Raw genomic sequence first — 21653 nt, forward strand, 5'->3', positions numbered from 1 at the left:
GGCTGAGAGAATGAAAGAAAGAGAGAGAGAGAGAGAAATGAAAAACCAAGTTGTTGATGGATGTCAAAACCACAAAAGATGAGAGCAAGAAGCAGCAAATAGGGATCTGGGCAAGGACAGAGCAGGAATGTGAGAGGAATACTAAGACAAGAGCAAAAAAGAGAAAGCAAGAAAGGGAAGAAAAAAGAGAGAGCAGAGAAATTGAAGCACATACTGTATTTTCAAACCCCAAAAAATGGGACTTAGTGAGACACAGCATGAGAGAGAGAGAGATAGGGAGAGAGAGCAGATTATGTGAAACCCTGAAAAGAAGACTGTATGCAAGAAAGAAAATGCTGTGAAATAGAGAAGAACCGCGTGGGTTAGAGCGAGAGAGGCACAGAACAGAAAAAGGGAGAGAGAGTGAGAGGGAGAGAGAGAGAGAGAGAAAGAGGAAAATCCTAGTTAAAAGAACAGAGAGAAAGAGAGTGAGAAGAGGAAATCTGTTGTGCTAGGGAGAGGAAAGGGAAGCTCTTACGAATGCAAGAGCTGCCTCTTACATCGTGTCCATGTTAGAGGGCAATCAATAATGCATCAGCCTGCCATAGGAAACTCGCGAAACAACAGGCCAAGTGTTCTCTTTTCCCCCGTTAAACGCAAAATAAAGCACTGACTTCATCATGTATTAACCTCGGCCTGCTTCCTCTCCGCTCCAAAGGAGAGAGAACAATAACGATATGAATTGATTAATTCGCAAGTGCACGCAGCTCGGAATATGAATGCCCTGTCAAGCTCGCAGGAGCGAAAAAAGTCGTTTCCATTTTAAAGGGCGGTGTAAACAAAGAGGGGAAAGAGAAAAAAAAGAGAGAGAGAGAGAGAGAGAGGGAAAGAGAGAAATGGAGAAGGAGTGAAATTGAAATGGAATGAATTAGATAGGGGTGAAGGCAGAAAAAAATGAGAGAGGGAAAGGGGGGGTATAAAAAAGACAGAGAAAGAGAGAGAGAGAGACTGGGACATTAGGCTTTCACAGCTAGGTCAGTGAATTGGTCCAGACACACAAGTGCACAGGAATGTTAAATGCGACCTCTTGCCCAGCTGTTCCGAGTCAGCCTGAGGATGCAATATAAAACATGACACCGCCACTAACATTCCACCGTTTTCAATCTCAGCACCCCCACCCAACTCCCACCCCCACCCTTCACTGCTTTCTATCATCTCTCTTTCAGCCAAAACTGCCCAACCAGGAAAGGTAGCCGTGTGTTGAAAAGGAAAAGGTCTCGGGGGGGGGGGGCGGGGAGGGTCTTAACCTGGCATTAGGAAACCCGCGCTCTAGCCGCAGGCCCACCGCTGCGATGGAATAGCTGCAAAGCAGAGCCGTATGTGATCCCATCCGCTCGACTGACACATACACAGACAGAGGTCACAGACGCCGACACCTCGTCTGCACTGTAAACACAGCCTCAAAGGAGCCCCACGCATCCGTAGCGAGGGTTCAGCACAGCAGGCCCACGGAATATGATATCCCTGACTAAAGCATGCCCTCGCGCCGCTTTCACTGTTGCATTTAATGGCATCGGCAACCAAAACGGGTCGATGTGGAGGAACAGACAGATCAGCTAAAAATACAGTACATAGATTCAGCATGAGCATGATGGTGTGTGCGCTGTTGCACACTGCACTCTGCACAGTAGTTATAGTAGATACAAAAAGAAGTCTTCTATTCCAACAGTACAAAAAAAGATAACACACACAGGGATTCTACAGAAATAAAATAGAAATAAGTAATGTGATGTAATTACTAGAGTTGGCAATTAGTTAGATACAGTAATTAATGAATTCAAAAATTCATTCTTACCTGTTTGTTGTACTTGTTGATGGTTTGGCTGCTGTATTCAGAGCAGTGGTCAGATCCAATGGATATGTTATCTCCAGTGCCCACGAAGGTGTTGGCTGGGGGCAGATCCTGAACTGCCTGGTGCTTTTTGCCCGCTGTGGGCGACTGTGGGTGAAGCTGGACCGTAGGCAGGGGCGAGCTAGACTTGTAGTGGCGAGCGAGATCCGGGCTTCCAGGCCCACCGTTTACAGAGCGATATCGGCCCATTCCTGGACTGTCCGAAAGTTTCTCGTTCACGCCATCATAGCGCTGACCGTTAGGCTTTGATGCCTCAACTGTTACAATACTGCTGTACAGTGGTTGCTTGGATTTTTTCTTATTCTTGTCCTTTTTGGGTTTCTTTCCCTTGTCATGTGGTTGTGGTGTGAAGAAGTCCTCATGGTCCTTCTTACCAGCCTCATAGCCATTCTTGTTCTTGGGCCTACAGTAGCGAGCCATGACTACAACAAGGATGATGAGGATGACCGTCATGATGCCAGACACCACTCCAATAGCGATACTTAAGCGCTGCTTTCCCAGATCATAGTTGGGGTCTCCAGCTATATCTGCATTAAGTGGTGTACCAAGGCTCTTGGCAATCTGGGCATCCACTACAGTAGAATTAGAAAGCGTCTCATTCACATAGACATGAACTAGTGTTGTGGTGCTCTGGGAAGGGACCCCACTGTCATTAACCTGCACCACTAGACGGTGGAGGCCAAAATGTTTTTGCTCCAGCTTGCTCACTAATGAAATGACACCAGTATCAGGATCAATTTCAAACAGCTTAAATGGATTGCCCCCTATTATGCTGTAGCTGAGGTCAGCATTGACACCTGTGTCAGTATCAGTAGCTATTACAGTGCGGACAACTGTTCGGACGTTGCTGGATGGTGGTAACAGAGTGTAGGAGCTGTTGATTGGGAAAGTGACTGATGGTGGATTATCATTTTCATCCATCACAAAAAGAGATACAGTCGCTGTGGCAGATCGTGGCGGGTCTCCACCATCTACAGCTTTGACTCTGAAAGAATAGGTGGTCTTCTGCTCACGGTCGAACGCCACTGTGGAGAAGATGGTTCCTGTGTTGTTTTCAATAGAGAATATTTCCTCCTCTTCCTCAATGTACAGGCTCATCTCAGCATTCTGCCCCTTATCTGAGTCCATCACTGTGACCATGCCTACAGGGCTGTTGGGCTGCAAGTTTTCCTTCACATAGAAAGTGAATACGTCCTGCATGAACTTTGGCTCATTGTCATTCTTGTCTGCCACAAGCACCACGACTGTGGCTGAGCCCTGCATGACAGGCACTCCTTTGTCTTTGGCAATAACCTTGAACTCATAGCGCTCAGTTTGTTCTCGGTCAAGTATGGTGTTAACACGAATGTCACCACTGTCTGCATCAATGGAAAATATTCCGTTCACTGAGGAGTCCAACGAGTAGAAAATTTCTGCATTTTTGCCACTGTCTGCATCCAAAGCCACCACAGTCGCCACACGCTCACCTGGGGCGTTGTTTTCTGGAAATGAGACCTCCACTGTACTTTTGGTAAAGATTGGCGGGTTGTCATTTATGTCTCCAACTTTTACAATGAGTGAGTTGTTGCTGGACAGGCTGGGGCTGCCTGAATCCACGGCCACGATGACAACATTGTACTCCTGTACGGCCTCGTAGTCGAGCGGTGCTGACGTATGCAGGAAATATTTCTTCTTGTTCATGTCACCTTCTATCTCACTTGCTGGCTTCAGCTGAAAGGGGACATCACCAACCACTGTGCATGTCACCACACCGTTTGGTCCCTTGTCACGATCTGACACTTGGACAAGTGCAATGGGTGTGTCCACTACCACATCCTCTGCCACATTTGCCACACCGTCCCTCAGGTAGATGCGCCCAATTTTTCTTATGTCGATATTTGGAACATTGTCATTTTCATCCTTGATGTTAATGATCATAGTTGCTTTATCAGTCTTAGGGGGCTGACCACGGTCCCTTGCCATGACTGTAAACCTCAGCTGACTTACTTCTTCCCGGTCAATCCTGTGCAGCACGCTCAGCCAACCTGTGCTCTCGTCTAACCGCAGGAGGCGCCGCACAGATTCAGTGGCTGCCCCAAACACATACTCTATCTGCCCATTGACCCCCACATCGGCGTCCATCGCTTTGAGCTGGAGGATGGGGGCACCGGGAGAGCTGTTCTCGGGCAGGTCCGCCTCGTACACGCTCTTCTCGAAGCGCGGGCTGTTGTCATTCACGTCCGTTATCATCACGCGCAGGATGGCCTGGGAGGAGCGCGCGGGGTCGCCCCCGTCCCGCACGCGCAGGGTCAGCTCGTAGGAGTCGCGCTGCTCGCGGTCCAGCGCGCCTTTGATAATTAGCTGCGGTTGCTTCTCTCCGTCCGTGGTGTCGGCCACTTGCAGCTCGAACACGCTGCTCCGACTCTGCGCGTCGTCGAACCTCCTCTTGCCCGAGTGCGCGTCGGTGCTTGCCGAGCCCAGGCGCCTCACGGAGCTCTCCGCGCCGTCTTGGATCAGCTCGTACCTCTCGATCCCGTTGCGCCCGAAGTCCCTGTCCGTGGCGGTGGGGAGCAGGTACAGCGTGCCGATGGGCCGGTTCTCCTCCACGGAGAGGGTGAGCACGGGAGAGGGAAAGGACGGCGTGTTATCGTTGATGTCCAGGATGATGACTTTTCCTTCAAACAAGTCCACCCAGCTTTGCGCGGGGCCGATCACGGACACCTCGAAGTCAATAAAACACTCGTTCTCGTCGAAAATCATCTGACACTGCTGCAGCTTCTCGCGGTCGATCCGTCGCTCGTTGGTGCTCAGGTCCCCGGTGATGTTGTCAATCTTGAAGTAGTCGGAGCCGGACTCGAGCGTAAACGTCACCTCGCCGGACCCGGCTACGATGCCCAGGTCGGCGGCTACATTCCCCACGCGTACGTCCGCGGGACCCTCCTCGGCCAGGCGGTAGCGCAGCACCTGCTTTGCCACCGCGGGCTGACTCAGCAGCTGCAGCAGGAGCCAGCAGTAGCATATACAGTCCACTGCGGTAGAAGTCCTCATCGCTCCGGGATGATTTTTCACTCCAAAAAAATAAAAGGCAAAAATATAAGCAATAAAAAAAAATCAAACGAATGAATCTGAGCTGATCAAATTTTTGTGCTGATTCTTGCTGCTTTTTCTTTCTTGCATATATTCCCACCTTCTCTGTCCTCTTCCCCTTCTTATGCTTTTCCTTTACACCTCAGTCCTTTTTCCTTTTCTTCCTTACCATGAACGTCTCCTGCCCCCCGTATTTAATTAAGCGTCCAAGTCAAACACAAGCACAAGTTCGAGTCCGAGCGAGTCCGCACAGCAAGAGTCTCTCTTTTCCAGCGCTGCGATGTGATGCAATTCGTTCAGCACATGGCAAAGCTGAAGCAAACGCTGCAGTTTTCGAGTTAATTTATTTAGGCTTTTTCTCCTTCCTTCTTTTTTTTCGTTTAGAACAGCAAAAAAGAAAAATAACAAATGAAAAAAAAATCAGTAAGAAAGAAATGAAAAAAAGAAGAAAAAAAGAAAATGATCTCAGTCCGTTTGGGTGTGAATGAAAATGCTGTTAAAATCCAGTCCTCGCGCGCGCCTCCTGCATGTTTTCTCTCTCATTTATTCCCCTTCTCTCTCTCGGTGGGATTCGCACAACTTCTCCTCGCGCAGAAGAAGCAGAAACAGCAGAAACGGCAGCAGCGGCGCACTGAACTGTCCTGCCGCCCCTCCGCCGAGATTTCTGCAGCCGCCCGCCACCGACGACGACAACACGCGCGCGCACTCCCTGCCTCTGCCTCTCTCTCTCTCTCTCTCTCGCTCCCTCACTCCCTCTCACACACTCCCTCTCATACACACATACACACGCGCACGCACGCACGCACGCACACGCCAGCAAGCAAGCAAGCACGCAACGCAAGCAAGCACGAGCGCGCGCACGCTCTCTCTCTCTCTTTCTCTCTCTCTCTCTCTCTCTCTCTCTCTCTCTCGCTTACACACACACTTGCTCCCTCACTCACACAAGCATACACACATTCACACAAGCACGCCGGTTTAGAGTTCCCCCACTTGCATGGAATGAACGTGTGTGATAATGCTGAATAGTAAAAAAGCGTAAAGACAAATACGTAATTATTGCACGAAGAAAGAAGAAGAAAAAAGAGAACGAGGAGCACGAGGAGCCAATAAGTCACCGTCCCTCCCTCCTCCCCACTGTCCTGCTTGTCTCGTGCGTGTATCGTGTCCTGCGCACCGCCGCGGCGTGTTGTACCCCGCTCTGCACCCGCAGCACAGCACCCAGCACAGAGCGCGCGCGCGTTTGTGACACTCCACAAGCGATTCGCAAATGATGTTGCAGACCCTTTTCTTTCTCTCTCTCTATCTCTCTCGCTTTCTCTCTCTCCCCTTTGCGCGCGCGACCGCCCGCGTGCGCGCACCCCAAATCCTCAACTCGCTGAACTGAGTTTTTTTTTTTTTTTATTTATTTATTTATTTTTTATTCTGTTTGTTTGTTGGTTGGTTGGTTTCAGGCAATCCGATCAGAAGCGCGAGGACAGAGATGATCTAATCTAAATGCCGCGTGATTAGGCTAGACTACACCAAGCGGTCGTGAGGGAGCGCGCAAAAGAGAAGGAAGAGGTGCAAGATGGCACCGTGCCAGAACTCAGTTCGGTTCCCCGCGCTCTCCGGGGCTCCGCTGCAGAGCCGCAGAGCCACCAACTCACCGACTCAGCACAGACAGCGCAGAGCGCGCTCCCGCGCCTCGTAAGCGCGCTGACGCGGCGGCTACTGTAGGCGCGCGCGGGGCGTTGCGTTCTGTGGGTCAACTTTTACGCGCGCATGTGTTTTTTTTTTTCATACTGTTTCAGAGTCCGCGCGCGACATGGTCATTAGATCATTATCAGACAGACGCGCGCGGGATCGACCAGGAGTTCCAGTACAGTGTGTGTGTGTGTGTGTGCGCGCGCGTGTGTGTGTTACAGTACTTCGTTCATATTCACAGTTATACACCAAGCAAACACGAACACGGGCACCACGGACAGCGACTGGGAGAGAATGGGAGAGAGAGAGAGAGAGAGAGAGAGAGAGAGAGAGAGAGAGAGAGAGAGATTAGAAGAAGATAAAGGATAGACACAGAACCACAGAACGAGAGAGTATAAGAATGGAGGAATGAATAAAGCTAAAGAGAGGAATAGAAAAATAATTGGGGAAAGAGAAAGTTTAAAGTACTGGAGGAAGGGAGAGGGAGAGAGAGAAAGCAGTCGAGAAAGAGGTTGTATGGAGAGAATGAGAATGAAAAAAGAGTGTGGGGAATGACGGAAGAGAAAGAGAGGAACGGAGAAAGGGAACAGAGAGACAGAGGGCGAGGAAACAAGGATGGAGAGAGAGGGAGAGAAAAAGAAGAGACTGACAGTGTATGGGTTGTGAAACAGAGAGAAAGAAAAGAGAGAGAGAGAGCGTAGGGATGGACGTGGACTGAAACTGAAAGTCAGTCAGGGAGAAAGAGAGAGAGGGGGGAGAAGGATGGAGAGAGAATAGATGGACGGAGAAAAGAGAGAAAGAAAAAGACGGACAGAGAGTGAGATGAACGGTGAAGGGAGGAACACGAGCAAGACTGTTATAGAGAGAGGATGAATGGAACGATAGAAAAAGGAATACTGCTACAGAAAGAGAATGGATGAAGAAAAAGGGAAAAGGATGAGAATGGCGGGATGTAGTGAGAGGGGAAGGAAAAGAGAGGTACATAGAAGGTGACAGGGTGGGAGAAGAGGAACGATGGAGAGTAAGACTGGCATAGAGTGATGGAGAGAGAGGAAGAGGATGGATGGAAAGAAAAGGGGGTGAATGAAGAAAAGGAGATAAAGAGAGAAGGTGTGGGTATGGATGGAGAGCAATAATTGAAGGAGAGGCAGATATCAAAACTCAGAGGACGGATGGAGGGATGAAGTGAAAGAGAGAGAGAGGCTGTGTATGTGTTTGCGTGTGTGTGTCCCTCTTCTCTCTGCTCAGTCCGTGATCTGAAGTCTAACAGCCCGGACTGTGTGTGTGTGTGTGCTCCAGCGCGTGTGAGCTGTTGGGACTGAGAGTGGGGTGTGTGTGTGTTTGGGGGGGTCTGTGGTGTAGACGGTGGGCTGTCAGTGCTGATCACGCGCTCTCTGTTCGGGATGCGTTTACAATAATGTGAAACTGCAGCCCTTTATGAGGTCCCTTCCATTAAACAGGCTGCATGCAGCTGATGCGAGTAATTACTGCTAATTACTCAGATCTGGGAGGGGAACAGTGTGTACGCGCGCTTATTTGCACTGATAACCCCCTAAATATGAGCAATATTGGTCTGAGTGGGGCTCTGAACGCGCGCGCCCTTGTGTATGTGTGTGTGTGTGTGTGCAGACTGAGAGTGTTTCCCTTGCTTTTTGCTTTTTCCCACTCTGGTCAGTCAATGCGCTTCTCCTGCTGCTGCAGCATCAGCTCTCTGCACTCCAATCGCCGCTACACAGCGCCCTCTGTCGTCCTCTTTCATTCAAAATCCCTCTATTACCTATTACACGTTATAAGGCCTCATACGCAGACTCACACACTGTATCACACATGTTCTTTGCTCCCTTTGTCTTCTTAGTGCATTAAAAGTCAGTATTTGATCCTAAGTCAGCTCTGACCTGCAGATCTTTCTACTTTTTTAGCTCGTGCCACATGTCAGGGATCAGTTTAATTCAGATTCCCTGCTGAAAGAAAGAAAAAAAATCAGGTGCAGCACTAATTAGGCCTTTAATGACATTTGTAATGAGTGCTCTCGAAACCCGCTAAAGGGGGTCACCCTTTCTAACACGGACAGCAAAAGTGAGGGGGTCAACTTTTTAATATAGTGGCATTTATTTTTAGATCTCTCTGGTGTGAGCACCTGACTCACACACGCCGTGTCCAAGCAGGACCCTACTTAAACTCCAGTGCACTACATAGAGGGCAAAAGCCATTAACTTGTGCTCTATATAGCACACGGCATAGGGGAACGAGCAGCACCGGATTAGCAAGGAGTCAAGACCACTCTCTGCTGGTCAGTTAATTAAACACTCATGGTATTTAATCCAATTAAGTGTCATACTGTTTGCATGGGGCTGTGCAGACATTCCAGACACAAAAGCATCCGGATAACTGTCCTGGTGGTCTAGATCTGCAATGAACAAGCAGCAAAAGAACAATTAAACTAATCAAATGAACATTAAACTTTAATCTTTAAAGCTTAACCTAAATCTAAGACTCATTTTTCAGTAACTACACTGTAAGCCCAGATAAGTTAAACTTACTTTAAAAATGTGAGGAAACCGGTTGCCTTAAAAAAGTTAAATAATGGGGAATGAAAACTTAAGTTTTTACAACTAAAGGAAAAGTTGATTTAACTTTTCTATTTTTGTTATATTGTAAGACTGGATAAGTTGAGTTTCCTTAACTTTCTTAAGGCAGCCGGTTTGCTCAAATGTTTCAAGTAATGGGGAATGAAAACTTGAGTTGGCATAAATTAAAACATCAAGTTATTACAACTAAAAGGGAACTTGATTTACTTCTAAGGTAGCCCAAGGGGTATCACTAAACACTGATGGTAAGTGTCAGAAACTGTTGGACACACCCAGTATGCAAATAGATTGTGAAAGAAGCCAATGGAAAAGAAGCTGCCAATGACAACAGTTATTAAACTCAATTATTATAATCTGGTTCAACTCAAAGATCTCTGTTTGAATGTATATATGTGCCCACAAATGGTCAACTAACTCAAAAGAGTTAAGAAATGTTTAGAAATATCATATAATATATATATATATATATATATATATATATATAATATCGTATAATTTATGTAAAACAGACTTTTTGGAGTTTAAACAACTTCTGGGTTTACATTGTAGTAAAGAAGATTGTAAAGAAGAAGACTATCTACCTGTATCAGTAACTGCTATAAATTGATCTGTATCTATTATAACTGATTGAGCATCTATAAACGATTAAACCTTCACACATAGACCTCTCTCTCTCTCTCTGTTACGGGAGACGTCGGAGGGGTGTGAAGGAGGAGGACGTAAGTGCAAAGATAATATTTATTTTAAACAAACAAGATAAATCAAATCAAAACAAACAAAACACGGGTAACGCAAAACAACAAGGCTTGGATAATATAAACTGAGAAACACTGACTAAGAAACTAAGACGAGGATACAAGAAACACAGACTAAGAAACTAAGACTAGGCTACAATCGGACTGCAGGGATACAAAGATACAGCATACAAAATACAAAATACAAAAGACTCGACACTGAACATTCTAACAGAGGGGCTTAAATACAAGAGGAGAGTGAGAAACACCTGGGCTAGGAAGACGAGGGGGCGGGGTTACAAACAGGACACAGGTGAGAACACTGATGCTACAGGGCAGGGCTGGGGCGGAGCTAGGGTGGAGACAAATACTAACAACAACAATAGCACATGGCTGTGAACACTGACAGGAAAACAGAGGGGCAGGAGCACAAGAGACAAAATAAGGGAGAAACAGAAGACAGACATGGGCTAAACTGTAACATTACCCCCCCTCAACGGCGCCACTACCAGAGGCGCCGAGAGAGAGGGAACAGGGACTGGACTGTGGACGGAAACAGAGACTGGACAGGGGACCGAACAGGAGACGGAGACTGGACAGGGAACGGAGACTGAGACTGGACAGGGGACAGGACACAGGGCTGGACAGGAGGCTGGACACGGGGCTGAGACTGGACAGGGGGCTGGACAAAACTGGACCGGGGAACTGGAACAAATACCTGGACAGGGACGGACACAAACACAGTGACAGGGACGGGAACAGGAAAACCACCGGGGACAGGAACGGGAACAAACACAGACACGGGGACCAGGACAGGGAGAGACACGGGAACAAACAAAACTTGGGGATGCCCAGGACTGGCTAAAGTCTGTGGGGTAGTTAGAGGGGCCAGCCTGGGCACAGTTCTTGGGCAGAGGTCCGGGGGCCTTGGGGCGGGCCTAGGAGCCCGTGACCTGGGAGCAGGCCTGGGGATAGGCCGGGGGGCATACAAAGTTCTGGGAGTGGGCACAGGGTCAGAGGCGGCCGGAGCCGCGGGCACAGGGTCAGAGGCGGCCGGAGCCGCGGGCACAGGGTCAGAGGCGGCCGGAGCCGCGGGCACAGGGTCAGAGGCGGCCGGAGCCGCGGGCACAGGGTCAGAGGCGGCCGGAGCCGCGGGCACAGGGTCAGAGGCGGCCGGAGCCGCGGGAGCAGGTGCAGGAGCTGGAGCCGTGGCAGCAGGTGCTGGAGCTGGAGCCGTGGCAGCAGGTGCTGGAGCTGGAGCTGTGGCAGCAGGTGCTGGAGCTGGAGCTGTGGCAGCAGGTGCTGGAGCTGGAGCTGTGGCAGCAGGTGCTGGAGCTGGAGCTGTGGCAGCAGGTGCTGGAGCTGGAGCTGTGGCAGCAGGTGCTGGAGCTGGAGCTGTGGCAGCAGGTGCTGGAGCTGGAGCTGTGGCAGCAGGTGCTGGAGCTGGAGCTGTGGCAGCAGGTGCTGGAGCTGGAGCTGTGGCAGCAGGTGCTGGAGCTGGAGCTGTGGCAGCAGGTGCAGGAGCTGGAGCTGTGGCTGTAGCAGCGGGTGCTGCTGGTGCTTGAGCTGGAGCTGAGGCTGTAGCAGTGGGTGCTGCTGGTGCTTGAGCTGGAGCTGAGGCTGTAGCAGCGGGTGCTGCTGGTGCTTGAGCTGAGGCTGCGGGTGCAGCTTGAGCAGGCGCGGCGGGTGCAGCTTGAGCAGGCGCGGCGGGTGCAGCTTGAGCAGGCGCGGCGGGTGCAGCTTGAGCAGGCGCGGCGGGTGCAGCTTGAGCAGGCGCGGCGGGTGCAGCTTGAGCAGGCGCGGCGGGTGCAGCTTGAGCAGGCGCGGCGGGTGCAGCTTGAGCAGGCGCGGCGGGTGCAGCTTGAGCAGGCGCGGCGGGTGCAGCTTGAGCAGGCGCGGCGGGTGCAGCTTGAGCAGGCGCGGCGGGTCTAGGAGCTCGTGACCTGGGAGTAGGCACAGGAGCAGAGGCTGGACCCCCAGGCACATGAACTGGGGTAACAGCGGGCACAGAGTCAGAGGCGGCCGGGGCCGCGGGAACTGGGTCAGAGGCGGCCGGGGCCGCGGGAACTGGGTCAGAGGCGGCCGGGGCCGCGGGAACTGGGTCAGAGGCGGCCGGGGCTGCGGGAACTGGGTCAGAGGCGGCCGGGGCCGCGGGAACTGGGTCAGAGGCGGCCGGAGCCGCGGGCACAGAGTCAGAGGCGGCCGGAGCCGCGGGCACAGAGTCAGAGGCGGCCGGAGCCGCAGGCAGCGCTGATTCAGAGGCGGCAGGAGCCGCGGGCAGCGCTGGTACAGAGGCGGCGGGAGCCGCGGGCAGCGCTGGTACAGAGGCGGCGGGAGCCGCGGGCAGCGCTGGTACAGAGGCGGCGGGAGCCGCGGGCAGCGCTGATCCAGAGGCGGCGGGAGCCGTGGGCAGCGCTGATCCAGAGGCGGCGGGAGCCGCGGGCAGCGCTGAAACAGAGGCGGTGGGTCCAGCTGGCGAAGAAGCCGCTTCAGCAGGAGCTGAGAGTGCGGCTGCCGCCAAGATCCGGACAGGAGCTGCAGATTCAGCAGTGGGCGTGGCTGTGAACACCGGACCGGAGCTTGCTTCCGGAGCCGGAGTCGAAGATCTGGAAGCCAGCCGCGCTGGAGAGCTGGAAGCCGGCCGCGCTGGAGTGCTGGAAGTCGGCCGCGCTGGAGAGCTGGAAGCCGGCCGAGCTGGAGTGCTGGAAGCCAGCCGCGCTGGAGAGCTGGAAGCCGGCCGCGCTGGAGTGCTGGAAGTCGGCCGCGCTGGAGTGCTGGAAGTCGGTCGGGCTGGAGAGTGCGGTGGAGCTAACATGCTAGTTAGCTTAGCTGGAGCTGGGCCGACACTCTCCACCCCACGGAGAGGCGCCGGGAGCGGTTCATCCCCCCGAATTAGCTCCGCGAGGAACCGGAGATACGCCAGGTCCGCCTTCCTCGTGGCATTCCTCTTCGCTACGTCCATATTTAGGTCGAGTCTTATGTTACGGGAGACGTCGGAGGGGTGTGAAGGAGGAGGACGTAAGTGCAAAGATAATATTTATTTTAAACAAACAAGATAAATCAAATCAAAACAAACAAAACACGGGTAACGCAAAACAACAAGGCTTGGATAATATAAACTGAGAAACACTGACTAAGAAACTAAGACGAGGATACAAGAAACACAGACTAAGAAACTAAGACTAGGCTACAATCGGACTGCAGGGATACAAAGATACAGCATACAAAATACAAAATACAAAAGACTCGACACTGAACATTCTAACAGAGGGGCTTAAATACAAGAGGAGAGTGAGAAACACCTGGGCTAGGAAGACGAGGGGGCGGGGTTACAAACAGGACACAGGTGAGAACACTGATGCTACAGGGCAGGGCTGGGGCGGAGCTAGGGTGGAGACAAATACTAACAACAACAATAGCACATGGCTGTGAACACTGACAGGAAAACAGAGGGGCAGGAGCACAAGAGACAAAATAAGGGAGAAACAGAAGACAGACATGGGCTAAACTGTAACACTCTCTCTCTCTCTCTCTATATATATATATATATATGATTCATTTACTGCTATAAATAATTCTGTATTTACTATTACAGATTCAGTAAGTGCTATAAATGATTCAGCACCTTAACTTTCACACACAAACCCCTCATTGGGGGTTATTTTAATTTACTATAAATGAATCTGTACAAAAATAAATGTTTCAGCATCTTACTATAAATGATCCTGTTTATACCATAAATACATCTGTGTCTACCATGAATGATAGTATTTTGTATTCACATTAAATTATTTAGTATCTAATTATAAGTGCTTCTAAATCTACTACAAATGAATCAATATCTACTATAAATTGTTCTGTATTTACTATAAATGATTCAGTATCTACAATAAATTGTTATATCAGTTGCCAAAAGTGCTACATATATCCTAAATTAGATTTAATAGCATAAATGATTCAATATAGTATATAAATGACTTAGTATCTAGTATAAATGATTCAGTATCTGCTACAAATGTTTCAATATCTGCTGTTATTTAGTGTCTGCAATAGATTGCAAATGTATAGACCTTAATCTGAACTGCCAGGTCCTAAAAACATCCAAAATCTACAAATTACTGTGTACACTATAGATTAAATAAAGAGCCTTTAATTTTTAATACACAACAAAAAATAGGATGTACTGTAGATGTTCTAATTTTATTACATACACTGAGCACTGCATTTAAGATTTAACCGTAAACCTTAACAGAAGGTTTTCCATATTTTATCCCTGACTCACGCTTTAATGAGACCAGAGACATAATGATGACATATATGAGTTACACAACATAGCTACCTGCATCCTGTTGTCTCATCTCACTGTCAGCTGCCTGTTTTCTGTTCTTTTTTTAGCCATCGATCATTAACAGCCGTCTGGCGTTACTATACATCCATATGGATGATAGGAAAATTACAGCAGTACATTGCTGTTGGATGTGGCCAGTCACACATTAACACGAACTTCACTAATTGTAGAGGCTTCTTGGGGAGCTGTGCCCTCTTTAGACACGTATATGTTAGCTTAAATCTAGTAAATAACAATGAAACATATGGTGTTTACTTGCTGTATGAGGGTGGGGCCTTGGTATGCTGGAAGGGAGGCATATACTCAACACACTATGGCCCAATCCAATTTTTCTTTTTACCCCTATTCCTCCCTATTGTACTCTGTTCCAAGTTAAAGGGGTGAAAACCTCCCCCAAAGAATTGGGACAACCCTTCATGCACCGATATAGTAGTGGGGCGCTAAAGTTCAGCAACCTAGCTGCTGGATTACTAGTTAACTAGTTAGGGCTTTTATCGTATGTCTTCAGGAAGGGGGCAGGTTATGCAACAATCAATTATTATTGTCAAATCCTTAATTCCTCTATGATGGGGAGCTAACATTTATGAACTTTTTACTTTATTTTATTTTTCCAGTCCACCTTAAATGCTACAGCTTCTGTTGTCTATTGCACCATTTAAGGTGGAACCGGAAAGTTAGCAAGCCAACTCTTTATGCTTGTTATGAAGAAAAAAGCCACAAAACATTGAAACTACATATTAAAATACTGTATGGTGATAATAGTGGTTATTCTAATTTTTAAACAATATCACTACCATTATTTCTACTCTAGACTGCAAACAAAAGATCAACATTTCAGCTTTTATTTCCAGGTATTTGCATCTGGATCTGATCCACAATTCAGATGATTCAGCACCTTATGTCTCTGAACCCTCCTAATTCATTGTGAGCAAAATTATTATATCATAACTGTCAGATGTGTTTTGATGCCCAGGTGTGTCCTGATATATTGATTATTCAATCAATAAATAGTGTTAAATATCTATGTTCAATTTCAGATTTTTGTTTTGTCTGGGCAGACTGTGCATTTATAGTTAGGGATGTAACCAACATGAAAAGCAGAGAGCTGTCTATGGGTGAAAAACAAACAATTGTGAAGCTGAAAGAAGATGGAAAATCAATCAGAGCCCTTTTACAAATATTGTTCATAAACAGTAAACTCATTTGGAATGTCCTCAAGAAGAAAGTCATCACTGGTGTACTGAGTAACAGATGTCGAAGCGATGGAAACCCACAGCAATTGATGACAGAAACATTGAAAGTGCTGTAAAGAAAGACCCTTAAAACAGATGTCCCAAAAATAAGTGTTCATACATCATGCAACAAGATAATGACACAAAACACAACGCCTGGAAAAGCATCACAAAATAAGAATGTAAAAGTTGAGTGATATCAATGGGTCACTGTCTTGATTCAGTTGTTGCAAGCAAAGGATTTGTAACTTAATATGAAGTCTTATTCACATTAATCTATTTTAAGTGTATCTGTTCCAACTGTGCTCACAGGGTTCAGATTAAAGGTGCTATCTTTTGAACTGTGTATTAGATAATAAAAAGAAAATAATATAATACAGAAAATAAAAGCTAAAATATTGATCTTTTGTCTGATATTAAGATACATCCAAATGTTTTCAGTCTATAGCAAACAAACCAATAAAATTTGATTGGTCTTAATGTTCCAATACCTTTAGAGGTTGACAGTATCTCTATTTTTGACATTTATCAGTTTTTGGCATAATTTGAAACTACAGTACATGACAGTAAATATATGCAGTGTTAAAAATGTGTGACAGAAGTGACCATCATAATCCAGCTGCACACAGATAATAGAAAGTGCTCATTAGTGCCTGCTGTGGTTTAAAATAGCATAACGATATGTGATGTAAAGTGATACAACCCTAAGGTTCAGGTAATGTAATAACAGAAAGTGTTTTATGAAGTGAAGCGGGGGAAGAGTGCATTGTATAGTAACTCAACAGTCATGTTTTATTTTTACTCTGATTAAACAAATCAATAGTAAGAGCTACACTGGCCTTGGAGATCAGAACTACACTGGCCTTGTGCATATTTAACAAAGTGAGAAAAACACAAAAGCTGATTCTACATGATTCACTGTTAGTGTGGCCAACTTTAGCATACGGCACATTGGCAGCAGATTTAATATTAAATACAAAGTTAATATTACATCCACCAAATTTTGAGGATGGATTATTGGGAACATATTTGCTTTGTTGATTTTAATGACTAATGTTTAATAGATAAATCTATAGGTGAGCCATCAACCCTGTTTCATGCAGCTGGTTTTAGGGTGTATTGGTGTGTCCATGGTATTAAGAATGCAAAAAGCATGCCTTATGCAACTCAAAATGCACAAAAGGCAAGTACTAATGCTCTAAATTTATCATTAGGGCTGCAACTAATGATTATTTTGGTAGTCAACTAATCTGATGAATATTTTTTCAATTAGTCAATTAGTCAACGATTATTTCTGCCATGTCCTCTATCTCTAAAAATGATAGAAACAGCTGAACATGATATTTAAAAGGCATTTAAATGCCTGGATGTTGTTTAAATGTGGAAAGTACTGATATTTGGTGATTTTATATGTAATCTGTTGTGTTTGGGCACTTCTGGAGACACAAACTCAGTTGAGTGTAAACTGTGTGAGTGAGCCATTTACCCATCTCTTATTGCGCTTCTGTCCCCAGCACTTTGTGTACTGCAGTACTGATACAAATTAACAATTAGTCGACAATGAAATGTGTAGTCGACAAATTTAAATAATCAACATTGTCGATTATATCGATTAATCATTGCAGCCCTATTTATCATAGGTAGGTTTTGGGAATAAAGGGAAATAAAAAAAGTGTTTAAATCAGTGAGTCACTTGCCATTCCCTTTAAGAGCCAGGTGTGCTCTGACTTTGGCACGTTGGTATCTTAACAGCACAGCATATTTGTGCATCTTAGCAGATACTGAGGATACTGACCTGAGTGTTCACTGTGTGAAGGTACGCCAGCAGCTCATTTAAGGGAACAGCAATGTTACTTTATTTTGTATTCTGTTTATTTTTAATGTAAAAACTGGATTTGTAGGGTAGGGGTGTCCCTATTCTTGACACTTCAAGAACGAAGAGGTATGAAAAACACTGGTAAGAAACCCACAAATGTAAATATTTTCCTTGTTAAAAGTGACAATTAGCACATTATTACCATAGTTTAATATGTAGTTTAAATGTTTTATGGACAAATTGTTCATAACAAGCATAAAAAAGATCGCTAGTAGTTTGTCTCAGAAGGTAGCTAGCTAGCTAACTTTCCAGTTCCACCTTAAATGGTGCATCCGACGGCAGGGGCTGCAGCATTTAAGGCGGAACGGAAAAATTAAGTAAAATAAAAGCTAAACAAAGCTAATTTCAGCTCCCCATCAGCAAAATTAGGAAATGAACAATAATAATTCATTTCTGAAATATCTCTCCCATTTCTGAAAACATACAATGACATGCAACCCTTTGTATGCTAGTTAGCAGCTAGTTTATTGAACTTTAGTGCTCCTGATGATGTAGCCGGTGCTTGAAGGGTTGTCCCAATTCTTAGGGTGGAGGATTTCACCCCTTCCCCTTATAACTCTGTTCTAAGGGGAAGGGTTTCACCCAAAAACAAGGGATAGGGGTAGATGGTAGGTCCAAGGAGTGATATGGGATTGGGTGAACTTATATAGTCACTACTATGAAGTTATGCAGTTTTAAGAGTGATGAGTGTGAAGTATTCCAACACTTACAGGTCCTGAAGGTTTAAGGTTGTTGAGTAATGGGAAGATTTGTTTTGTCACACTGGTAGGGTTAAGGTCAAAAATCAATAGGACACACATTTTAATAATCAAGCAATCAGTCACATTTTTTTCAAATGGCAGTACTTTCATCAGTAGAAATAACACCAGAGACATCAGAGACACAGTTTCCGAGCAGACAGAGAAACAAACTACAAATAGAATCAATGAAAATCATTTTTTACAGCATACGGATTGAGAACAGGTGCTTTATGAGAAGACAAAGTCAAAGTTTAGAGACAGAGAGAAAGAAAACGAGAGGGAGAATCTCAGACAGGTTCATTTCTGAGCGTGATTCAGGAGGAAGTGCTGCTCCTTCCTTCAGAGTGACTGAGAGAGATAGAAACTGCAATTTCACTGGAATAACTCCACTTCCATGCATTTTATTGTAGGGCTGCCAGACGAAGGTGTCAAGGCAGCGACAAGGAACACTGCTGTTAATGATAAATGTGGTGGAAGTCTGCTCTGAAGTGGGAGCATCCAACGATTCCAAACTCTCGAGCTATTTTGGAGCGAGGCAATCTGAATCAGTTGTTTGGGACTGTGGGTGTCGCAGTCGATCAATTATGCTCCCGCATTGCAGCCTCGCCGCATTCCTGCGAGGACGAGCATCATTTCCATACCTGCTCAACATCCTGGCATCTGCTCCATCTCAGTTCTCATCTCTTCTCTTCTCTCAGGTGCTGGTAGATCTATGTTATCATCACTCTTGTCTTACACTCCATTATAGATAAGGGTGTTATAAAAACAATGGGTTTCCAAAACAGTGGTTCAATGGTTCATCAAGCTGATCCTTGATGGCCACCAGATGACCAATGACTTGGGGGACCAGTCATTTATTTATTTCTTTTTTTCCCAAATCTGACCCACAACACATGGAGAAAAATGTGGACCATCTAGTGTTTAATAATGGCCAGTTTGAGGACCAGTAATTGAACAAGTTCACTTAAGTTACAACAGTAATTAAACAGCAGATGGCAGGGATTCCCACTATGGTGAGGGCAACAAGTCAAAAACACTGTGTTATTAAAAACACTCCTGCTGGCACACACAGTGACATTGACATATAAAGGGGTAGTCAAAACCTCTTCTAGACTGCACTTTAGCTAATGTCTAACTGCCTTTAGGACACATTTCTTGGATCATTATAAGGCTTATTGTGTAGAATTGTAGGGTGACATTGCTTAAGAGTATTGGTGGTGGTTAACAGAAAGAAAATATGAATAAATCTAAGTATTGTTGATCACATAGATTGGACACTAAATTTGGCCAAAACGAAGACAAGTTCAAGTACAACCCAAAATCAGAAATCAAAAATGTTGGAACAGAATGGGAGATAAACAGTGTTTCTTACATTTACTTTGAATTGTATTTAATTGCAGACAGTTTGTCTGCTTAACTTAATTGCATTTTCCATTCCATATATCCATTCAGGAATTTTAGTCCCAAATACCACAGAAGTGACACAGCCCCATACCATGACAGACTCTGACAGTGGTGTCTGGAACTGGAATCTGAAAAATTTATTTATCTGACCACAATACACGATTCCACTGTGTGATGATCTATCCCAAATGTCTCCGAGCCCACAGAAGTTGTTGCCACTTGACTGGATATGGTTAACATAACGCTTCTGCTGTATATGGAGTATTTATGAATTTAACTCCAGAAATGTAGTACTTTACTAGAGCTGTATAATGATATTATATTAGAGGGAGAGATTTATCAAATATTTTCCAGTCTTTCTTTGACGAATGTTGTTTCTAAATAAATGTGTAATTTTCTCAAGCATTTGTTGAAAACTGGAGATCTCCTGCCCATCTTTGCTCCTCTCAGACCCTCACAAAGCATTTTGTGGATTCTGCTTTTATACCATATCATGATTAGAATCCATTTACTAATGCTGAGTTTCCTTGTCCCAACTTGTTTTGGAGGCATGATGGAATAGATGTAAAGTAATGTATATAAATAATTGGAATTAAGTTGGCAAGACAAAACACCAAACATCTTAGGTTCATTCTGTCTGCAATTAAATAAAAGTATAGGTCTGAAAAAAAAATAAGAGACCACTTAAAAATGATGAGTTTCTTTGATTTTACCAAATCCAGTGGCATAATGTTACCCAAAAGCAGTGTGTAAGGCTGGTGGAGGAGAACATGCCAAGATGCATGAAAACTGTGATTAAAAATAAGGGTTATTCTACTAAATATTGATTTCTAAACTCTTAAAACTTTATGAATATGAACTTGTTTTCTTTGGATTATTTGAGGTCTGTAATTTCAGCCATTTCTCATTTTCTGCAAATAAATGCTCAATAGTTTTATTTGAAATTTGGGAGAAATGCTGTCTGTAGTTTATAGAATAAAACAACAATGTTCATTTTACTCACACATATACCTATAAATAGCAAAATTAGAGAAACTGATTTTTTTCCAGAGCTGTATGTAAGAAACACTTTTTTATTACTATGTCTAACAGGAGCTTGAGAAAATATCTTGAGTACTATAGCAGCACACTTAAAAAGGGTTCTTTGAGTGATACCATAGAATAATATTTAAATTGGCACAGAACCCTTTCGTTGCCTTCTTTTAAAATTTAAAGGTTCTTCACTCATTCTTCACTCTTTTGTGAAACCAAACATGATGCCACCATGGCATTACTCAAAGCAGAACCCTTTGTAACACCTTTATTTTTAAGAGCGTAATGACCTTCAGCAGCCAGGCTATAGTGACTTTTTTCAGTCTCAATACAAAAAAGCAAGATGCACTTGTATTCAATGCTCATGAAGACATCCAGCGCATAATACGAAATGCAATATACTGTGATACACAGCATAATGTGTTCATTCAGCACTTTTGATGCTCGTGGCATTGCTTATGCATTCGCACGTGTGATACATATTTATAAATCATGTGTGCATCATATATTATTCATGCTTTTTCATGTGCATTTCAAAGGGCTTATATGGAGCTTGTCGATATCAGTCTGTCTAATGGGTATAGTGTGTCAATAATCCGCAGAAAGGTTACAGACAGAAACTCACCCTTTGAAAATGTATCTGACCACAAGAAAAATATATTTAACAGGTGTTTACTGTTAAAATATGGGCAGTTATTGATCCAGGCTGCACCTGTAATCTGCTCTCTCTTTATGAATACTTTATGAATAGGCACAATCCCTTTTCTCTTTTGTACCCTTGTAGGGTGCAGGGTTACAAGGGGAAGGGTTGAAAACCTCTTTTTTAAGAATTGGGACAACCTTTCAAGCACTAGAAACAGATATATAGCAGTGAAGCCATAAAGTTCAGCAACCTAGCTGCTGCTTAACTACGTTAAATTTAGGACAATGTATTATAATGAATTATTATTAATCCATTCCTTAATTCCTCTGTGAAGAAGAGCTTTTATTAGCTTTTATTTTATTTTGTTTTATTTTATTTTTTTGTTCCACCTTAAATGCTGCAGCTAACAACAATTG

At 45.4% G+C, this 21653-nt stretch overlaps 1 protein-coding gene across 5 annotated transcripts in view; it reads right to left on the bottom strand.

Moving 5' to 3' along the window:
* pcdh7b (protocadherin 7b) overlaps window positions 1–6182 on the bottom strand; it is a 228511-nt gene extending 222329 nt beyond the window's left edge. For 3 of the 5 annotated variants that reach the window (XM_007242059.4, XM_007242058.4, XM_007242063.4), the window contains exon 1: window positions 1835–6182. In XM_007242059.4, coding sequence (XP_007242121.3) covers window positions 1835–4918 — 3084 coding nt within the window. In that variant the 5' untranslated portion in view covers window positions 4919–6182. The remainder of the gene's footprint in view (window positions 1–1834) is intronic. The other 2 variants (XM_015603978.3, XM_007242064.4) reach the window with 2 other exon arrangements.
* Window positions 6183–21653: the final 15471 nt, after the last annotated feature.

This window comes from Astyanax mexicanus, chromosome 8 (genome assembly GCF_023375975.1).
Source record: "Astyanax mexicanus isolate ESR-SI-001 chromosome 8, AstMex3_surface, whole genome shotgun sequence".
Lineage (NCBI taxonomy): Eukaryota > Metazoa > Chordata > Actinopteri > Characiformes > Acestrorhamphidae > Astyanax > Astyanax mexicanus.